Genomic DNA, 19,970 nt, shown 5'->3' on the forward strand with positions numbered 1-19,970 from the left:
AATAATTAAATATTAGAGTAGTATTCAATTGGATAGTCAATCATATTAAAAACATTATTTGAGTATTTAAGTTGCGATATTCACTCTTGTTTAAATATTTGACTCTATAGAAAATCAAATTAGGTGAGAATGGGACAAGTTTGTGTATTAATTAGAATAAAGACTGGATCTAGGCAACGTAAAATTAATAATGGATTTACATATAATAATATCATTATGCAGTGGAAACATGTGGAAGTAAATTAACCTTCTAAAATCTCTTGTATAATAACTTATCCACACTTTCACTAAGTTGGCATAGTCAATAAAAAGTTAAAAAGAAAAAAAAGAATAAGAAATTATTACAAAATTGCTGGCAATTAAAAATACTTTTTAAAATGTGAATCCAATTTAGTAATAAAAGATAAAAAAAATTGGAAAACTACTATATTTAGATATATTACCTACTCCAAATAAGCCTGAATTTAAAATATATATAGAAATTTTGGAACTTCCCCGAAACCTGTAGCAAAAAATATATATATGTGAAAATTGGTTCTCTCTGCAACATTATTTTAACAAGGGAACGGAGTGGTTAAACTAAAGATGGTTTTTTCTTTTTTTTTTTTTTTGATAAATTAGCTTTAATTTTTGTTTCGGTTTTGTCACAAAAAACCGGTCTAATGCATTTGATGTGCTTTTGGTTCTATCTTCCTTACTATCTTTTATTTTTCTTCTTTTTCTCATGTTTAAATTTGTATCTCGGCAACTTTTTAAAAAGAATAAAACTAAGAAAGAGAAGTATAAGTACAGTGCAATTGTACTCCAGACACTTGAGAATGGTGAGTCCACAAATAGCATGCACATGGATTAAGAAAGCTAATAAAAATTGGGCAAGGTGAGGTACCTTGGCTTATATGTCCTATATTATGATGGTATTCGTTTTAATTTTACGTTACTAGTTAGTCACTACAAATTGAAGCTATTAGTTAATATTTTATTTGCAAACGACTTTTCTTAAAAGTAAAGGTAGATTTTGCATCATCTTCAAGCATCTTTCTGACATATCCTCTGAGATTAAGGATGAAGAACTGCAGACTTACGAACGGCTATCCACGCCTAAGGTTGCCGCCATACATCCCACCGCCGAAGCATCCGTTGGAGTATTTCTAGACTTTTCTTAACAATCATGACTCTCCGTGACAAACACTACGAGATCTGCGGTCTTGGTCAGCTACGGTCCTGTTTGAAGCTATCTTCGTCATGCCCCTACCTTATCTAAGATTCGCAGAATCAACGAGATAATCCAGAAGTAAAAACAGCTACCAAGTGGTCGCTAAAAACACACTTTTTTTAATGAAAATATTGACCCGCAGATCACACCTTAGTAAGGTTGTGTATCTAGGAAAGGGTCTAATAAGGCGATCAAGAATTTTGTCGACAGGACATGTCTCTACCTGGCATCTTATCTCTTTGAAATCTACTTTATGAAAAGTAAATATAAGACCGAACCACAAGCGTGGCCGACAAGAAATCTTATCTTTGAAAAAAGTAAAACAAGAGTATAGTTCAGCGACAATTGACATATACATAAAAAAAATTATTAGATAGAGTTTTGAGGAAATTTTTTACTACGAGGACACTAATTTTTTATTTTTTTTTCACTATAATCTTTTTTTACAAATAGAATTTTAATGTTATTGGACTCCATGTCATCGATTACTCAGTTAGATTTTTTTATCATGACTCTGATTCCATTTGTTATGGACGAATGTATATATACTCCACTTTGAAAAAACTCCTCACGACTTTGTTTTTTATTTCATCCAAAATATTTCATATCGATAGAGATAATTATCCTCATTTATATACCATGAATCAGTAATTTTCCTAATCAATATAGAACTTTGTTTGCATTCCATGCAATCCCAATATAAACAATGCTCGATGCTGCTACTACATATGAGCACTGTAAATAGCAGAAACATGATCACATGCTTTTCAGTTTTTGTTTATATTAGTGTACGTGTGAGCAAGAATTTCAAGATTGTCATGACAATTTAGGGGTGAGATCGGAACATAGTGGCTAATTATTTGCATCTTTCTCCATTCTGTCTCTGAAAAATCTATGCCATATATGTAGAATGTACGAAAAACTTCTATGTCCCATTTTCCCCCTTAATTTTTTACACTATACCCATTATATCCTCGATCTGTCTACATGGTTAAAAGTAACTAGCTTATGCCTCAACTATTTAAATTATCACCATTTATCAAACAAATTAGGCTAAGTTTTAAATTAAGTTGGGTTGAAAAGCTGGGGATGACGTTCTATATAAATTCAATCAAACAATTGGTTAATTTTGGAAAGTCAAAAGTTCATAAGAGAAGTCATTTATATTACAATTATTTTATTTAAATAATGAAGCATTTATTAATTCTGACTTCCAATAAATATCTTCGAAGATATCATTTCTAATATTTTAATATAATGTTTACATATAAAAAATTGGTCTGCACAGCTCTGACCAACAGAAGCATAATTGATGTAAGACATCTGTTTTTTTTAGTTTAGTTTCTCATCCCTATATTGTATTCATTGTATTAAAAAAAGTAATTTCAGATAAATTCAATAATGCAACTGGATAAATTGTTCAATCAGCCTTCTTCATTTTTATTTCAATATTTTGTACCTACGAATTAGTTTAATGAGCTTCATCTTGTCCAGAATTTTTAAAAACTTCATGATTCACATATTAATAAATTTAATTAAATGACAAAGCTTCTAAGAAAAAAACATATTAAATTGACGTATAAATGCGCGATGTCTTATTAAAATGTTTCAAAACAAATAGTATGTAATCAAACTTTCAAATTTATAGTTAAAATTAGCATTCCACGTGCAGAACATGAGATACACCACTAGCATTGGAGAAAGGGAATAATTTTGAAATATGTTCAACGGGGATTTGGGATCTATTGCTATTTCCTATTCAAGATATCATTCTTTTTTTTAAAATAAAATCTGTATAAGTACTATCAACTAAAAAAACATTGAACGAAGACTAATAACTACGTTTACAAATGCAGTACGATAGACAGAGTATTAAAAAATATATAATATTCATAAAACACATAAACTCATGTAAATAATTAGGACTTCTTTGGTAATTATTATATTTCTGGCTTGAGTTTCTAGTTTCCATTCTTTTACCCCTGTTTTGCAAATTATATTTTTCGTTGTTTGGTACTGCAAGAAAGGGAAGGAATTTGAAATGAGAAGTGATTTAAAATCAGCTTTTTTGTAAAAAAAAAAAAAAAAAAAGATTTGAAATTAAAATATAAGAAGTTTCAAATTTATCCTATTTTTAGGAGAAAAAAAAGATTTTCCAATTTTTTTTAATTTATTCACGTTACTCTATCCTACCTTTTATATAATTATTTTCTGAATATTTTTTCTGTGCAAATGGTCAAATATACTACAAATTTTTTTTTCCTCTTCTGTCTTTCTACCTACGTTTTTCTGGATTAAGATGTATAGGTAGTTTGATACATTTAAAATTTTCTCTTTCATTTTTTTTAACTATCTTCAAATTTTTAAACTATATACATATAGTTGAAGTATTGTTTTGTAATTATTTGTGCATGTTTGTGTTTAAGTATGACATTTGTTATGTTCTTTTTTCTTTTTAATGAGGAAGTTTGAGCACAACAGTCAAAAGAAAATAAACGAAAAATACGAGAGTACGTGGGTTAATGGTTTAAGTTCTTTTTAGTTATAAATTATTCTAGTTTAGATTTAAAAATATATATTTCAATAGAAATATTTACAAATATTTTTTTTTTTGCTTTTTTTAAATTTAATTGAAAGTTTTAATTTATTAAGTTGATTTTGATTAAAGTATATTTCATATGAAAATATTATTAATATAATATAAAAAATTACAAAGGCATAATAGTCAAATGATATACTTTTTTTTTTCAATTATGGTGAATATCCCAACAATAAATTTTAATTTCAATTATCTAGAGTCAATTTGGTTCCAAATAGAATGAGAGATTCGAAATCATTTCCATTATTTAAAATCTTTGAATTTGAAATCATTTCCTATTCGCTAAACGGAGCATTAATAAATAAAATAAAAGTGGAACTACTGTTAATTGTTTTTTTTTTTTAGAAAAATATAAACCTGGTGCTCATTTATGGGTTTTCTCTAAAATTTTAAATTAAAAAACGAAAGTTTTAAGTGAAATTAAAATTTTTATATCATATTTGTTTTTAATTATTTACTATGCATTTTATAAGTTAATAATGATAAAATAATATTTTATTTATTTTTAAATAAAAATGAGAAAATAAGATTTTTGTTGTTTCCAAAATTTCTATATCATTTTATAAATATTTTTTTAATAAGAACAAACAAAAAACAAGAACAATTATCCAGTGTTTATGTTTTATAAATAATTGAAAACGATAAATGATAAACAAGACACAAAACTATAGGGAGGGAGTACTTTTTTATCAATAAATTAAAATTTGTCTCAAATTGACATTTTGTGGGGTGTTTAATTACATGTTTTGGTCAATAAATCCATATATATATATTGAAGAAATTATGAATATTATATTTTTGGTTTAAACTTTTGAAAGTTTAATTTGAGATAAATTCTTCTACCTTTAAATATTAGTTCTTTAAATTTTGTTAAAATCTTGATTTTTAGGCTTTGAATTGTCATTAATTTAATATACGGTCTATATTTTAAGACTATTGTCTAATTTTTGAAGAAAAGTGAATAAAGAATGAAGGAAATAAAATAAAATTTAAGGAAAATGAAAGTTAAAAATGAAATAGATAAAAATCAACCAAACCTCACATTTATTTATTTATGTGAATCAAACCCACATTTAATACTTTATTCATTATTTTATTTATGAACATTTTATTAATTGACCAACGTCAGATAAAAAAAAAAAGTCAGTATAGAAAATAAACAAAGTTAGTTGGAATCTTATATCATGTTGCTTCACCTTTCACATTAGCCAAAACCAGCATATCCCTTGCCCATGTTATAATCTTTCATTATTGATTGATATTTTTGGTTAACTGTTTTTTTGTTTGAGTACAACATGTTGGGGGATTCGAACTCACAACCTCTTTGGTTAGAGGTACATGCCAATTACTGAGTTATGTTCGTTTTGACGATATTTTTGATTAACTGTTAAACCTTCTATTTTAGTCCATACAATTAAATTATGGATTATTTAAAATATGTTATAAATACGTTTGTTGATCATTTATTTGATAAGTAATATAGTAACATGCTAAAATGATCACAGTTCAACAATAATTTCTATCTACTCTTTAATCATTTTCTTGAAGTCGGTAGTTCGAACGCCAACTTGAACATGACAATGTTCAAATACTCATTTCCATATATTATTGAATGTATAGAAGAAAATAATTTAAAATTTTAAAATTTTACAAGATAGAAAGGATAATTTTTATTTAGGTGGTTGGAGGTTAGGAAAAGAAAAACTACTTGGTTATAATTTTATATATACACACATATACATATATATATTTATTGAAAAAGAAAAGGAAAAAAAAAACCTAACTTTTCTTTTCCTCACCGCTCAAGTCCCTTTCTTTCTTATTTTCTATCTCCATGGCCGCCGTTGCCACCACTTTTCTTTCTTCCATTTCTATCTTCCGTTCTCTTGAAACCTGACGCCGCCGCGAAAACTGCCGTCATTTGCAGCAGCCCACCATCTATTGGTCACTTGCCGTCAAGGTCTGCCCTGATCAAATATTCTTTTTCCTTTTATTTTATTCGTTCATCTTTATTTCTTCGATTCAACCAACTTCTAAATAAATAAATTTGTAAGGAAGACAACTTTAATTTGAAATCCTGCTCAATTCGATCGGTTTTGAATTGATTTTGCTTTTAGATCAAATTAAGATTTTAGTTATATTGGATTTCAATTTTATTTTATTCAAACCAATTTCTAGAATGATTTCAAATTCTTCCAAATTTGGAGGTTCCAATTGAGAGGATATAATACTAATTGTTTGGGTGAGGGAGGGTGGGGGAGATAATTGATCTACAAGTTTTCTTATGCCTTTAAACCAGTTAATTAATGTGTATGTTTATGTTGATATAAATTATTATAAATGATAATTAAAAATGTAGAAGTTTTGATTTTATGAAAATATTTTTTTGAAAGAACTATATAAATCAATCAATTAATAAAAAATTGTGGAAATATAGGAGGATTTAGAAGATTGGTTCACATGTGAAATGGAAGAAACTAAAATAATATTTAAAAATTTAAAATCAAAGTGAGCCGATAATTAATATATACTCCAAGAGATTATGGGAAAAAATCTAACGAATTTGAGGAGATCTAGAGACGCTCTCCTTAGAGTGCATTTTATATCCGTATGGACTTCTTTTTCACTGTTTTACCGACAAGCGAGAGAGAAATTTTGTAACGGCAGGCTTGATTACTTGCCAGACAACGTACTCCCACCACCTATTTGAGCTAGACAATGGCATGACCATTAATTGGCTGCAGCAAGACCAACACAATTGTAAGGGGAAAAAGACAATAATATTTTATATATTTTTTTTTAACTAGGAATGAAAATTATATTAGATGACAGATCATGTTCATAGATAGCATTATATTATATGTATTTTAAATAATGACATTGTTTTATTTATTATTTTAAAATATTACATTTTTTTTTGTTTAAATTCCAATAAAATTATACTGTTGCGGTAAAATTTATAAAATTGTTGTTACATGTACCAACGCATATTTTTATTGAAAAATATTTAAGTGCCGACTGCAACTACCACTAAAAAAATTGACAAATAAAAAGAGAAAATATAAAACTAGATAATTTAAGAAAAAAATCAATTTTTTAATAATTGCAAGAAGAAAATACGCAGCTTCTCAACTTTGACAATTTATTATTATCTTTTAAAACTCTTCATATTATTGAGTAGTCAAATTATTTTGATTGGTGTTGAATTTTATTTTGAAAAATACTTGCTTCTCACCCATGATTAATTTTCTTTCCATCACTGTTAAATATTTGACAATTGAAATAAAGAGTAAAAACATTAAAAAAAAATTGAAAATAATAATTACGAAAATATTTTCCTTTTATTTTACCATGGCGTAATTCCCTTTCCTGCAATCCATTGTTGTCCATATATCTCTCAGCGCCCAAGAAGCAGCGAGCGAAGAATTTCATACCCACAACAGGATTCGTCAACCACCATTGGTGGAGACTTGGAGCTAAGGTATTTCCTTTTTATTGGTCTTTTTTTTCGTTTTTTGTTTTTTTAAATAATAACAATCACAAAAATTATTATAAAATAGCTGTCTGGCTCAGGACACCATTACATTAAAACGTAGCTATCCCAAACCCTGGTGGTACGCCGAGGGACGCTGTAATCTCTTCTGATGGCGGATCTCACTCAGCAACTTCTCTCGCCGAGGGACGAAGAGAAGCGGAGCCACTCGCCGGAATCTCGCAAAAGAGAAACCAAGGCCGCCACCTTCTCTCCCGGCGCCGACGACATCCCTCCGATCAACAGCGTCCGCGATTTCTACAGAGAGTTCTGTGTGGAAGTAAGGAAGCTTTGGTACCTGGCAGCCCCTGCCGTGTTTACGTCCATTTGCCAGTACTCCTTCGGCGCCATCACTCAACTCCTCGCCGGTCAAGTCAGCACCATCGCCCTCGCCGCGGTCTCCGTCGAAAACTCCGTTATCGCCGGCTTCTCCTTAGGAATCATGGCACGTACCTTTGTCATCTGCTATTAATCCCGCATTTACTCTTCCGTCTATTTTCTCTAACTCTAGCCTTCTTTAAGTTTTTTTTTATTTAATATTCCTTCTTCTTCTTTTATTTATTTATTTATATATTATTATTATTATTATTATTTTCAATAGTCTTCGTACCTAAAAAGTATCTTGATTTTTGTTTATTTTATGTTGAATTACATTTTCATGTCTGTTTTAATTTTTATACACATCAAACTCGACAAAACCAAACACTGTAGTTAGGTTTTTCTTTTTAATTACATATATCATCTTGATTTAAACCTTATTCTGATTTTGTGGTTTCAGCTTTCATTAATTTATTGCGGTTCTTTTCAAAATGTTTATTTAGACAATTTCGTAGGATCTCTCGTCCATTTTACAGTCAAAACTCAAAATGTTGATTTTGAAAGGAAATAGATCAAAATGAACTTAAAAATAATTGTAATAGAAAAGGATTACAGGATCAAGAGAAGAACAGAAGCGAAAAATATAGGTATGAAAATTGAAGTTGAACAATAATTAACCTTTTAATTCTAAAATTTATTTACCAAAATTTTGAGGAGACTATAATAAATGTAATTAGACAATTTGATAGCAGAGAGAAACTACATGTTTCTACATGTGTCTGTCTGACACAGCCTGAAGCCAAAAGTTAAAAAGTGCTTACCTAATTTCTTTCTACTAGGAATCCTACTGGAAATTAAAGTTAACGAAAAGTAAAAAATAAAAAAAAGGGTTAAATATTTGATAATTAAAAGAAAGAAATTGTGACCGTAGCTTGGCATGGGAAGCGCGCTGGAGACGCTGTGCGGGCAAGCGTACGGCGCCGGGCAGCTGGATATGCTGGGAATCTACATGCAAAGGTCGTGGATCATCCTGCTGACGACGGCCGTGATTATGACACCCGCATACGTATTCGCGGCGCCGCTTCTGAAGCTGACCGGGCAGACGGAGGCGGTGTCGGAGGCGGCGGGGGTGATGTCGGTGTGGATGATACCGCAGCTGTACGCGTACGCGGTGAATTTTCCGATCTCGAAGTTCCTGCAGGCGCAGAGCAAGATGATGGCGATGTCGGCGATAGCGGCGGTGGCTTTGGTTCTGCACGCCTTCTTCAGTTGGCTGCTGATGCTGAAGCTGGGGTGGGGCCTGGCGGGCGGCGCCGTGGTCTTGAACGCCACGTGGTGGTTCGTTGTGGTGGCTCAGCTGGTTTATATATTCATGGGGAGTTGTGGGCGAGCCTGGTCTGGTTTCTCGTGGAGGGCGTTTCAGAGTCTTTGGGGTTTTGTCAGACTCTCGCTGGCTTCCGCTGTCATGCTTTGGTCAGCCCCTCTCTCTCTCTCTCTCAGTTTAAGTTAATTTTTCGTCAAATTACAACTTTAGTCGCATGATATTAGTTTAATTTCAATTATTTTGTTGAGTATTCAAAGAGTTGCTAAATAATTCTAAATTATCTTTTAATTTTACTCCACAAGGATGACATGATATAGTTTTAATTAAGTTGACAAAATATACAACACTACTTAAATATTCATCGGTCAATATTTTACCACTATTCAAAATTTGATCCATCTTTCTTTTTTCAAAAAGTAAAAAATAAAATAAAAAAATCTCTATTTTAGCATTTATCTTTTTTATTTGTAAAAAAAATTAATATTGATGAGAGAAAGGTGGGTGCTCATGATTGACCACTTCAATATTGCTAGTATTTAGATATATTATAATATTTAGCCACTAACTTATTATTAAGAATGTTATACTCAACCACCACTATATCTTTCGACAGATACTAGGGAGGAATAAAAAATATAAAAGAAGAGATATATTTTCTACTCTGAAAAATAAATAGTTATCAATTTTTTAGGGGTGATAATCTTAATAATATCGTAAAAAAAAGAAGTTGATAGAACTAATTTTAACTTAAAATTTGTAGTTCTACTGTGTTTTATCCTCAGAACTTGAATCATAGATAGATATTAATATCTTTAATTAATTAAATTTTAATTTTTTCAACAATGTAGGAGTAGTGAGTTTTGAACACTAATTTTTAATTAAGACAAATGTAAAAGCTTTTAGATTGAAAAGTTTTAATTTCTTTTAAAAGGTTTGTGAGTAGTTACAAGCATGCATTTCTATTATTTATTTTTGAAATAAATTGTTTCTTGTCCTTTTAAATATGTTTGGTATCTAACTTTTGATTATTGGGGTTTGAATATTTAAGCTTCAAGATTGAGAGTTTAGTTTAAAATTGGCTAGGTAAGAATTAATTATTCTTTATGTAATTGATATAATTAAATGAAATACCACAAGTAAACGCCATTGAATTTTAAAAGTAATTTGAAGCAGTATTATTCAAAGTTCTAATAAAATACTTCCAGTATGAAGAATGCAATTCATTTTGAAAAGAGTATGCTTAATTTATTCTATCACATGTTGCGTGCATTAATTATTTTTTAAAATTATTAATAGAATATTATGATTTGCAAACTAATTAAATATAAAAAAATAATTTATAATTTATAATTTATAAAGTAGATGAACTATTTTAGTAATGTAATTAAAATTACCCATATAAAAATTATCGGTTTATTATCTTGCAGTTTGGAGATATGGTATTTTATGGCTCTGGTGCTGTTTGCTGGATATCTGGAGGACGCAGAAGTTTCCATTGATGCCTTGTCCATATGGTACGTATTAGTGGTTAAATTATTGTTAATAATGGAATAATTAATTATTATTGCATGACAATGGTAAAAAAGAACACATATATCTTTGATCCATATGGTACGTATTTACTAGTTAATTCTTGTTAATAATGGAGTAATTAATTAATATTATTGCATGACACTGTCAAAAAAAAAAAATCACGGATTATTTTGTCGTTATACATTGGACATAAAATAATAGAAAAAAACATGATCACGCATCCGTATGAGTCAAGTGTGCTTATGCAAAATATATAGTTTTAATGAAAGAGAAAAAGAAGAACAAACAAAGGGGGGGAAAGCCTACGATTAAAATTAATATATAATACTTGCATGGATAATTTCATTATTTATTTATTCAACAATTTCTAAAAGCATGTCATTTGATAGAAATTAATTGATCAGAAAAATTTTTGCTTGTCTTTTTGTAATTATTTTGTGGCCCAATAGTTATTGACTTTTAGAAGGGAAACTTCTGATCCATGAAACCCACGTGATGTGGGTCGGGTTTGGTCGAGTCAATTTTATTGTATTAGGTGTCCGAATTTTGTTTCACTATGTTCTGGAAGACCATATGCACAAAATTGACTCTAAAACTTAGAATTTTATTAATTTGATTGATTTAATAAAAATTAGAGACAAGGATGGGGAGAAAGAGAGGGGAGGGAGAGAGAATGAAAAATGAGACACGAACGAGGGAGAGAGAAGGGAGGAAGAGAGAATTTAAAAAAAAAAAAAAAGAAAATGAGACCTTTTTTCCACGTGAATCACGTGAATCTCTAGCAGGGTGCTTTTTTTAACACCATCAATGGATCGGGTTCGATCTGTTTTTTTCATTTGATTTGTTCATCAAAATAATTGTTGAGATGAGAGACCAAATGATTTGAAAACAGAAGTGACCATTTTTGTAATAAAAATTTCAGTAAATTAAATATACATTTTTTAAATTCTTTTTCAAATATAATATAAGTATGAATTTTTTAGTATTATTTCTAGAATATTAGCTTGATTTGAATTATGCTATTTTTTCTAAAATTTCAAACGACAGATATTTCTCTCGTCTTTTTATTTTATGTTTTAATCGGAACATATTTGACTCTTTGCTTGATGACTTTATTTTTCACAAGTGAGAACTCAGAAATATAATAAAGATTTCTGCTTTGAGTATTAGATTTCTGGTTTGAACTCCATGAATATGAGCATAAAGATGATGGCAATCATTCTCCACAGTGCTCAAAATAATATGTCAAGTCTAGAAAGATTGGGTGTGGCCTCCAAAAAAGTTGATGGGCGGTTCAAAAGTAAAATATTATTAATTAGTATGTTTTTTATTGGGGCAGTTGCAATAATTCAAGCATGTGGTACATGATATTTGAAAGTTGAACTAAAACTTAATATTATAAGTATAAAGATAATTTAAAAAAAAAACAAAGCGTTTATAAAAAATTAAACATCAAATGTATAACTCAACTCGTTAATATGTATATCTAAGATTGGAAGTTGAAATAATAGTACTTTTTTTCTATCTTCCTTCTTGCATGCATTCATGATTCCTCCAAATTAAATGTAATTTGTCAAAGAACTAAAAATTACTGATTGATAAACACTTGTTGAGTTGATTTTGTGGATATAATTTGGTGCAGCACGAATATCTTGGGATGGATGGTGATGGTCGCTTTTGGAATAAACGCAGCCGTAAGGTAAAAATGGAGAATCACAAATCACATCCTTTCTCTATTGATTTTCTCAATGATGCTTACAAAATATCAAGTATAGCTCAATATTAATAATTATTTCTGTAGGTTGAAAATTCGAATGTCTACCAAACATTTCAAATGATATAATTTAAAAAGAACTATTAATCGATATTTGCACTTTAATATTAGGAAATTAATGGTTGGAATAAATGTGCAGTGTTCGAATCTCGAATGAATTGGGTGCAGCTCATCCCAGAACAGCGAGATTTTCGTTGGTGGTGGCTGTAATATCGTCGTGTCTGCTCGGTCTCATGCTTGCATCGATTCTACTCATCACGAAGAACGATTATCCATCCTTATTTTCGAACGATTCAGCTGTGAGACAAATTGTGAAGAAGCTAACTCCTATGCTTTGTTTCTGCATAGTGATCAACAATGTGCAACCCGTTCTATCCGGTTTCTCTTCTTCGTCTTCGCCTTCGACCTCGACCTTTAAGCAATTTATTAATGATGGAAATTAAGTTTGTTTTTTTGGATAACTGCAGGAGTGGCCGTTGGAGCTGGATGGCAAGCCGTTGTAGCTTATGTGAATATTGGTTGTTACTATGTGTTTGGGGTTCCTTTGGGCTTGCTAATGGGTTACAAGTTTGATTTTGGTGTCTCGGTAAGTCCTTTACCAGTTTATGGTTTTCAAAAGGAATCAGTTTTTCGATGACTTGAAAAGCACTTTTGGAAGTCTCATGAAAGAAAAGAAAAAAACTCAAGCTGCTTTTCCTTGAAGTTAGAAGTGGTTTTTTTGGAAGTGATATGAGAATGATGATTGTCGCAGGGAATATGGTCTGGAATGATGTGTGGAACCATAATACAGACATGCATATTGACAGGGATGATTTATAGAACCAACTGGAACAAAGAGGTGAGTTTTGTGAGTTTATGAATTTATTTAGTTTGTTATGGTAAAAAGTAGGTACCCAAACATTAAACCAAAATGGGACTGATGGAAAATGCAGGCCTCTGTTGCTGAGGATAGAATCAGGAAGTGGGGAGGGGACTCTATTTCCTGATACAACCACGAAAATTCACATGAAGGCAAAGCCATAAACCGTGCAAATGTGCCATAGGCATTGGTTTTGCGGGTGTGTCTGTTTTGTTTTTTAAATTTTGTTTTCATTTGTAATTTCTGAGTTTGAGATACATTTATTCAAAGGTTGAGAAATATATGGAAGCTTTCTAGTCATTCTTTTGTCACGTGATTGTTTTTATAGTTAGATATCAAATGTGAAAAACTAATGAATTGGAGTTAAGGAACTTTGAATATTTGAACTCTAATTTTCTAATACTTGAAACTCTCGAATTGATCCAATTTCAACTCTAAGATTTAGACACGAATTACCTTAGAGTAACAACTCATGAGATATGAAGTCAAAAAAAAAAAAAAAAACAACTCCTGAGATAGAGACAACGTACGAATTCCTTAGCCCAAGAGTCTCACACTTTACAAGATAGGATAATCAATCCTACTTGAATGTTATCGACATGCAACCCTAAGACATAGTTGCAAATGGGTCGAGAAGCTCACTAAACTTGAAATTTGAAATGAAAGGCTCGGTGACTAAAATTGATTCAAATCTAATCTCTCAAACAACCTAATGGCAAGACTTTAGATAGCCTCCCAGCTGGACCCTAAATTACATATCATCAGTATGTTCAAGAAATAGTACAATTGAAAGAAATTAAAGATTACACAAAAATTATTAAATAAAAGTTTATCATAATTTGAAGTTCTATACAAGTTCATATCACTATTATTTACATCAATGTGCAAAGACAACAAAAGTTTAAATTATTTAGTACTTTTTGTTCTTGGGCTTGATCCCAAATTTAAATAATATGACAATATGGGTGCAATTCGATTTCTAGGTGATTCAAAAAAGTGCAGCAAGTCTATTCAATAAAAATAAAATAAAAAATTATTCGTTTGTTCTTGTGATTTCTTAGAGCAGTTTATGATCTTATATATTTCACCTCCATTAGAGAGAAACCTCGCGCAACTATTTTTCACTACAACATGTGGGCTAGAGGAGCTCTATCCTACGGATGAAATTCTTCACCATTTCCCTCAAAATGTGGATGATCAATTTACATTGTAACCTTATTTGCCATGTACTATCCTTGAAGGAAAAATTTTACCATACAAATTTTTTTGGGTTCATTGACATTAACCATACTAGAGTCTAAATTATATTAGTTTAGATATTATTTTGTATTTAAATTTTGGTTCTTGTCCATTTTAGTTTTTATACTCTCGCGGTGATTATACTTGTCACTATTCTGATCCGGATCAAAATTTTAACATGACATTTCCCTAACTATATTTCTTTAAATGAAAAATTTAAGAGGAACAAAATTTAAAAGTAGAAACTTAAATAGAACTTTTTAAAAGTAAATGAGTCAAGTTGAAAGTTCAATTGACTAAAAAGAGTATTTAAACCAATTATATTTAAAAACTGTTTTAAGAAAATTATATTTTAAAGTGGCTTATTCAAAATTACACTCTAACGTAATATAGTAATCCTTTAAAAAAAGAGAGTTCACATAGCAATCGCCCGTTTCTAGCATAAGACATGCAAGTTTATTCATAGACATCAATCAAATATATCAGTTTCCATTCCACTAAATAGTAAATATCAAAACAAAACACCTCGATTGGATTTTCCCCAAATATATTTCACTTTCTTCCACAATGAGTATTCATTCACCTTTCAAGCATCCTAGCAACAGCAATATAAACATATGATAGTTCACATTATATGATGAAACAACTTCAAAAATATCAACAAGTCCCAATTTGGCCTAAGATCGTGCTTGGGTTCCTCAAGTTATAATTATTAGATTCACATCAATAATTCTGGAAGAAATCCCAGTTCCGTTTATCGAATCACTTGACTAAACAATCAAGTAGAATCGATCGAGTCACATTCATTCAAGGAAACAGCCCGATATCATCACGGAAATCTGATCAACCAATGGTTGTAAGCAATTTCATAGTTCAATAAACCATTTAAACCTCTCAAACAATCTAAGGATTAAACACCAATCAATATAAGAAGAAAACGCAAACATTGAATGCAGCAGATTGAGCATATGAATCCATAAAGCTTAGATTATATCAAAAACTCTCCACAATAAGTTCAAACAGACAAAAATCAAAATGCACCAAAAAACAAAAATCCCTATAACGAAAAGTAACTCAAACCTAAGCTGTAAGAACAACCGCGCCACCAGCCTCCTTAATCTTCTTCTCGGCGTTCTTGGACACAAGCTTGGCCTTCACCACAATAGGCTGATTCTCCGGCAAGGCACCCTTGCCCAGAACCTTGAAATACCCAAACTGCGTGACATCGACCAATGGAACGTTGTCTTTGGAGGCCTTATCCTTCACTTCTTGAGGGATCAAGGACCAGATCTTGTCGACGTTTACAATCGGGCAATAGAACTTGTTACGAAGCTTGTGGAAGTAACGCATACCAACTTTACCGAAATAACCAGGGTGATACTTGTCGAAGAGGATCCGGTGGTGGTGCATACCTCCGGCGTTTCCCCGACCACCTGGATGCTTTCGGTGTTTGCCGATTCGACCATGACCGGCGCTCACATGGCCTCTCTTCTTCCTGTTCTTCTTGAAGCGAGTCGTCATGGCGGATCTCTCCCTCTCTCTCTCTCTCTCTCTCTCTCTCTCTCTCTCAGGGTTCGGCGGCTCGGAGGAGATGGAGAGACGATAGGGTTTGGGGGGTTATATCAGTTGGGGAATAGTTGAATGATCTTCTGGCTTGGGCTTGGGCCTCCAGATATTGCGAATGATGAGGTTCAGGACGAATTCTGTTGGACTTGGTGTTAAGCCCAATATGCTTTCATCGGCCCATTGAGAAGCCCAAATAAAAATTTATCACGATGTATGTTCATTCTGTAAATTTTGAATTTTTCTTTTAATAATTTGAATAAGCTTATTTTTTAAATATCTGTTAATATTTGTTTTTTTCATACGAGTATTTCAAATAGAGGCATTCATAAAAATATCGTAAATTAAATATGTATTAGAGATAGTTTAAAATTTATAAAAATATCATAATAGAAGGGGAAAAGGTCAAATGTAATATAAAAATACCGAACTTATGTTAATCCATATGATTTAATTACTTTTTTTTCCTCAACCAACAACAAAATTACTTTTTTTAGACAGCGATTTATTATTATTTTTTTCATTTAGACGGCGATTTAATTACTTTTGTCAGCATGATAATGATTTATAAGATGAATTTGTATTGGATGTTGTTTACTACAAATAACAATACCCTTTGTATAGGTACTTTAATCAACTAGATATCAAAAAGTTTCTTGAATGAGGTGAAGATTAAATATCAAATTATTTTAAATTAAATATAAGGGGGAAAAAACAGCTTATATTGAATTAGTTCTCGAAGTTATAAGGGAAAAGGAGGCTCCATATTTTCGCAATTACTGGTAGTCGATCAACTAACCTATGTGTAGTCCTATTTTTCTCGTGACATGTGAGTACACAATTTAATCTTTGTACAACGTGCAAGATTTAGGATTGTCTAGGACTATTTTTACGAAGCTATTGATTTCAATCAAGTATGTCGTCACATTTTAAAGAAGCTATTGTAGTCGTGCTATAAAAGAACTAATTAATTATAAAATATCCCATTAACAAACTAATAAAACTAACTAATCAAAATTAAGTACTTAACTAAATACAAATATAATATATCATTATTCCCATTTCATTCACAATCTAATAATTAAAATACTTGATCTAGTTATGTTCATAATACTTCCACAACATAATTTCAATTAGCATCTCTTTTATCATCCTTTCCACACAATTATAAGATGTATTCTATTTTCTACACATTCCAAAGAAAAAAAAGTTTATAAATAACATTAATATGAGAGTTATAGAAAACACAATCATGAAAGGATCGTCATACATTTTGATTAGCACTAAACAAACTTGCTCATAAATGTTTTGCTAATCAAATTTGCTTATAAATGTTTTGAGAACTTATATTATATGAAAGGATCGTCAAAACATAGGAAAACCCCACCAGCACACTCGAATGAATAATACAATAATACATGAGGATCTAAAAATAAAATAATATTTACAAATTGAAGAGTGGTCACTTTTGAAGTAAAAGGGCAGCAGCAACCAAGCCCATCCACAAGGTCAGCCCCACCCAGAAGGCTTGGCTTTTTCCCAAGCCAATGGGAGGTCGCCAAACTAGAAAGTCCCCCAAATAGTCCCGAGACGACGGCAGCTGATTCGTGGTCGACCAGCTTCCCTTCTGGTCTTTGTCTTTGTTCTTGTCACTCCACGTTGCTGCGTAGCTGCATCAATCACGAATCTTGTTAGAAGCCACGTGACAGCCTTGGCTACGAGTACTGAATAGGGACATTCAAAGTTAAGTGCATTTTCAACATTTCTGTATTCAGAAACCAAACCCAATACGCAATTTTTGCACCATGTGAACAGAGAGTACTACTAGTCTCAGGATGGCTTATTACGCATAGAACAGGATTCTTCTTGAAAGGGTCAAAACAAGAAAACATGAAAATGAAAAGGCCAAAACATCTTTTTGGTTGTTTTGGTCTTTTAACTTCTTCTTCAACAATTTAGCACGGTGCGGGATCTTGTTGTTTTTGTAACTGTGAGATATATGAATAGACAAATAATCGTCGAATCATAAAGGGCCTATGCATTTTATTGGCTTGTCCATAATTCATGTATATGTTGTTTCATTAAACATTTGAGTGAGATGATGTTACGGATAAACAAAATACAAGGAAGTCTATTTTAACCAAATGAAAAACAGGTTACCAAAATCAAAACTGTTGGGTTTTGGCCAAACTATAAAATGGGCTCATGCCTCTGGGTTTTATATTCATCACAATAGAAACACTTTAAGCCCAGTATACTAGTTGAGTGGGGCTTTGAGAGAGTTGGTTTGAAGTTTTTCGCGCAAATTCTTGTGTTTTTTAATTATCGTTATTTCTTTTAATTTCTCAGTTAAAATTAGAAATAGGAGGTTTTTTCATCAAGCCATAAACTTCAGACTAGCAGACATGTTAATATATCTTTTAATTGCATATTCTTGAAAGGAGAGGGTTTTTAGGGGCTTCCAGATGACAGTAATGAAGTTTCTTTAACAAGAATGTTAGAAAATGATGAGGAGATTGATAGTGAAATTGCAGGCCAGGCATCTCGGTAGCTCAAATGCTTAATTGAAGCTCTAGGATATGCGATGATAACAAGCATTATGCATAAAGGTCAATTCTAAGTCATGCTAATGCTGAAACTATAGAACAGTAAGACTCCAATGAGACCAAACAATGATCAGAAAATATTTGTTCATCACAAAAGAGAGAGTTGATCACCTGTCGTAACTAGAACCGATTAGAGGTATTGTTACCATTTCCTCCTGAGATATCTTGATTTTTGGTGCTTGCAAAATATAGCGAAGATCTGCCGCCTGCCGCCTGATGCTGACACTGGGATGCGTCTTCTCTAATTGCCGGTACAAAGCAATGCACTCTCCATGGCGGTTATTTGCTTCATAAGCCATAGCAAGCCATATTTGGATCTGAAATCCACAAGCAAAAGTTGTATTCCAGCCAACAATGATGCAACTGTAAACTGTAAAGATCATAACTCGAAAGGGAAGTTCAAATTCGAACTCCATTGGAACCAGAAAACTGACCTCTCCACCGAATAAAGTAGACCTGGGAATTATTGTAAGCGCGCCTTCTAAAAATTCAATGGCTCGACTGTACATGCCCCTGCCGTATGCCTTCTGACCCAAATCAAACATCAGCTGCGCCGTCGCTCTTCTTTCAGCCTGCTCCATGGCTACCTGCTCAGCCGCAAACAGAAAAAAAGTGTATCTAATCGCCATTAACTTTAGCATCTCCGAAGAACATAAACGTTTTTCAAGCAAACAAAATAGATTTCAAGCATGGAAGCCAGAGAGAAGCTGTATATGCTTGGATAAACAATGCAATGAAACGGAAGAATAATAAATTAACGTTTTATTGGTAGTTAACAACCGATTAAAACTGCAGACGAAAATCAGATAACTGACCTTTTCAAGCTCCTTTCTCACTCTCATCCTCTTCTCTTCCTCGGGTTCCTCTTTCTCCTCGCTTCCTTCTTCATCTATTTTACTCTGTAATTCCTCCGCTTTTTTCTCCAATTCTCTCCTCTCCTCTATCTCCTTCACTCTCTTCCGCATTTCTTTCTCCCAATCGAACTGCTCCTCTTCGTCGAACCCATTACTGTCCCAATTTTCCTCTTCATCGCCATCGAAATCGACGCCACCGTTCTTCTTCGAATTCGACTTTCCACGAGCCACGATTCTCTGGCTCCTAGGCTCACCGTCTGGTTCGAAGCTTTTGCCGACAACCGCAGCATAATAGGCGTTAAGGTCTCTCTTGTGCAAGCTCAAAACAACGTCAAGGGCCAAAGGACGAGCCTTGCGATCGTTCAGTACAATCCGAGGCGACGCTACGTCCAGCAACAAAGCCCAATTTCCAAGAACAACAGCCATGGCCGAGGCAGGAGCACGCCGAGGAAAGGAAGGAAGGAACAACTCAGAGATATCGGCTACCGCAGACGATTAAGGGCAAGATATTTTTCATTTTTGTACTGACAGGTCCCAAAAGACTTAAATACCATCC

The 19,970-nt window shown here is 32.0% G+C and overlaps 3 protein-coding genes across 4 annotated transcripts; 1 reads left to right on the forward strand and 2 right to left on the reverse strand.

Moving 5' to 3' along the window:
• The first annotated feature begins 5,607 nt into the window (after window positions 1–5,607).
• Window positions 5,608–13,452, forward strand: LOC111019813 (MATE efflux family protein). Its single transcript, XM_022296290.2, has 10 exons — window positions 5,608–5,772; window positions 7,214–7,293; window positions 7,373–7,789; window positions 8,594–9,135; window positions 10,414–10,500; window positions 12,162–12,218; window positions 12,433–12,671; window positions 12,761–12,879; window positions 13,045–13,131; window positions 13,226–13,452. Exons 3-10 carry the CDS (start codon window positions 7,457–7,459, stop codon window positions 13,277–13,279), a joined length of 1,518 nt encoding a protein of 505 aa, XP_022151982.1. The 5' UTR covers window positions 5,608–5,772; window positions 7,214–7,293; window positions 7,373–7,456; the 3' UTR covers window positions 13,280–13,452.
• A 1,899-nt stretch (window positions 13,453–15,351) lies between these two features.
• On the reverse strand, window positions 15,352–15,993 carry LOC111019760 (Ribosomal protein L18e/L15 superfamily protein). The gene has a single exon (XM_022296214.2). The coding sequence runs from the start codon at window positions 15,910–15,912 to the stop codon at window positions 15,472–15,474; it is 441 nt and encodes a 146-aa protein (XP_022151906.1). The 5' UTR covers window positions 15,913–15,993; the 3' UTR covers window positions 15,352–15,471.
• A 1,190-nt stretch (window positions 15,994–17,183) lies between these two features.
• Window positions 17,184–19,930, reverse strand: LOC111019759 (Tetratricopeptide repeat (TPR)-like superfamily protein). Of its 2 annotated transcripts, none has more exons than XM_022296212.2 (4): window positions 19,376–19,929; window positions 18,995–19,147; window positions 18,672–18,877; window positions 17,184–17,624 (listed from the first exon to the last, which is right to left on the reverse strand). In XM_022296212.2, the coding sequence occupies exons 1-4, from the start codon at window positions 19,838–19,840 to the stop codon at window positions 17,417–17,419; spliced, it is 1,032 nt and encodes a 343-aa protein (XP_022151904.1). In that variant the 5' UTR covers window positions 19,841–19,929; the 3' UTR covers window positions 17,184–17,416. The 2 variants fall into 2 exon arrangements, with proteins under 2 accessions (XP_022151904.1, XP_022151905.1); XM_022296213.2 differs by having other exon boundaries at window positions 17,540–17,678; window positions 19,376–19,930.
• Window positions 19,931–19,970: the final 40 nt, after the last annotated feature.

The sequence above is a fragment of the Momordica charantia genome (assembly GCF_013281855.1).
Source record: "Momordica charantia cultivar OHB3-1 chromosome 9 unlocalized genomic scaffold, Mcharantia_2.0 BLBB01000009.1, whole genome shotgun sequence".
NCBI lineage: Eukaryota > Viridiplantae > Streptophyta > Magnoliopsida > Cucurbitales > Cucurbitaceae > Momordica > Momordica charantia.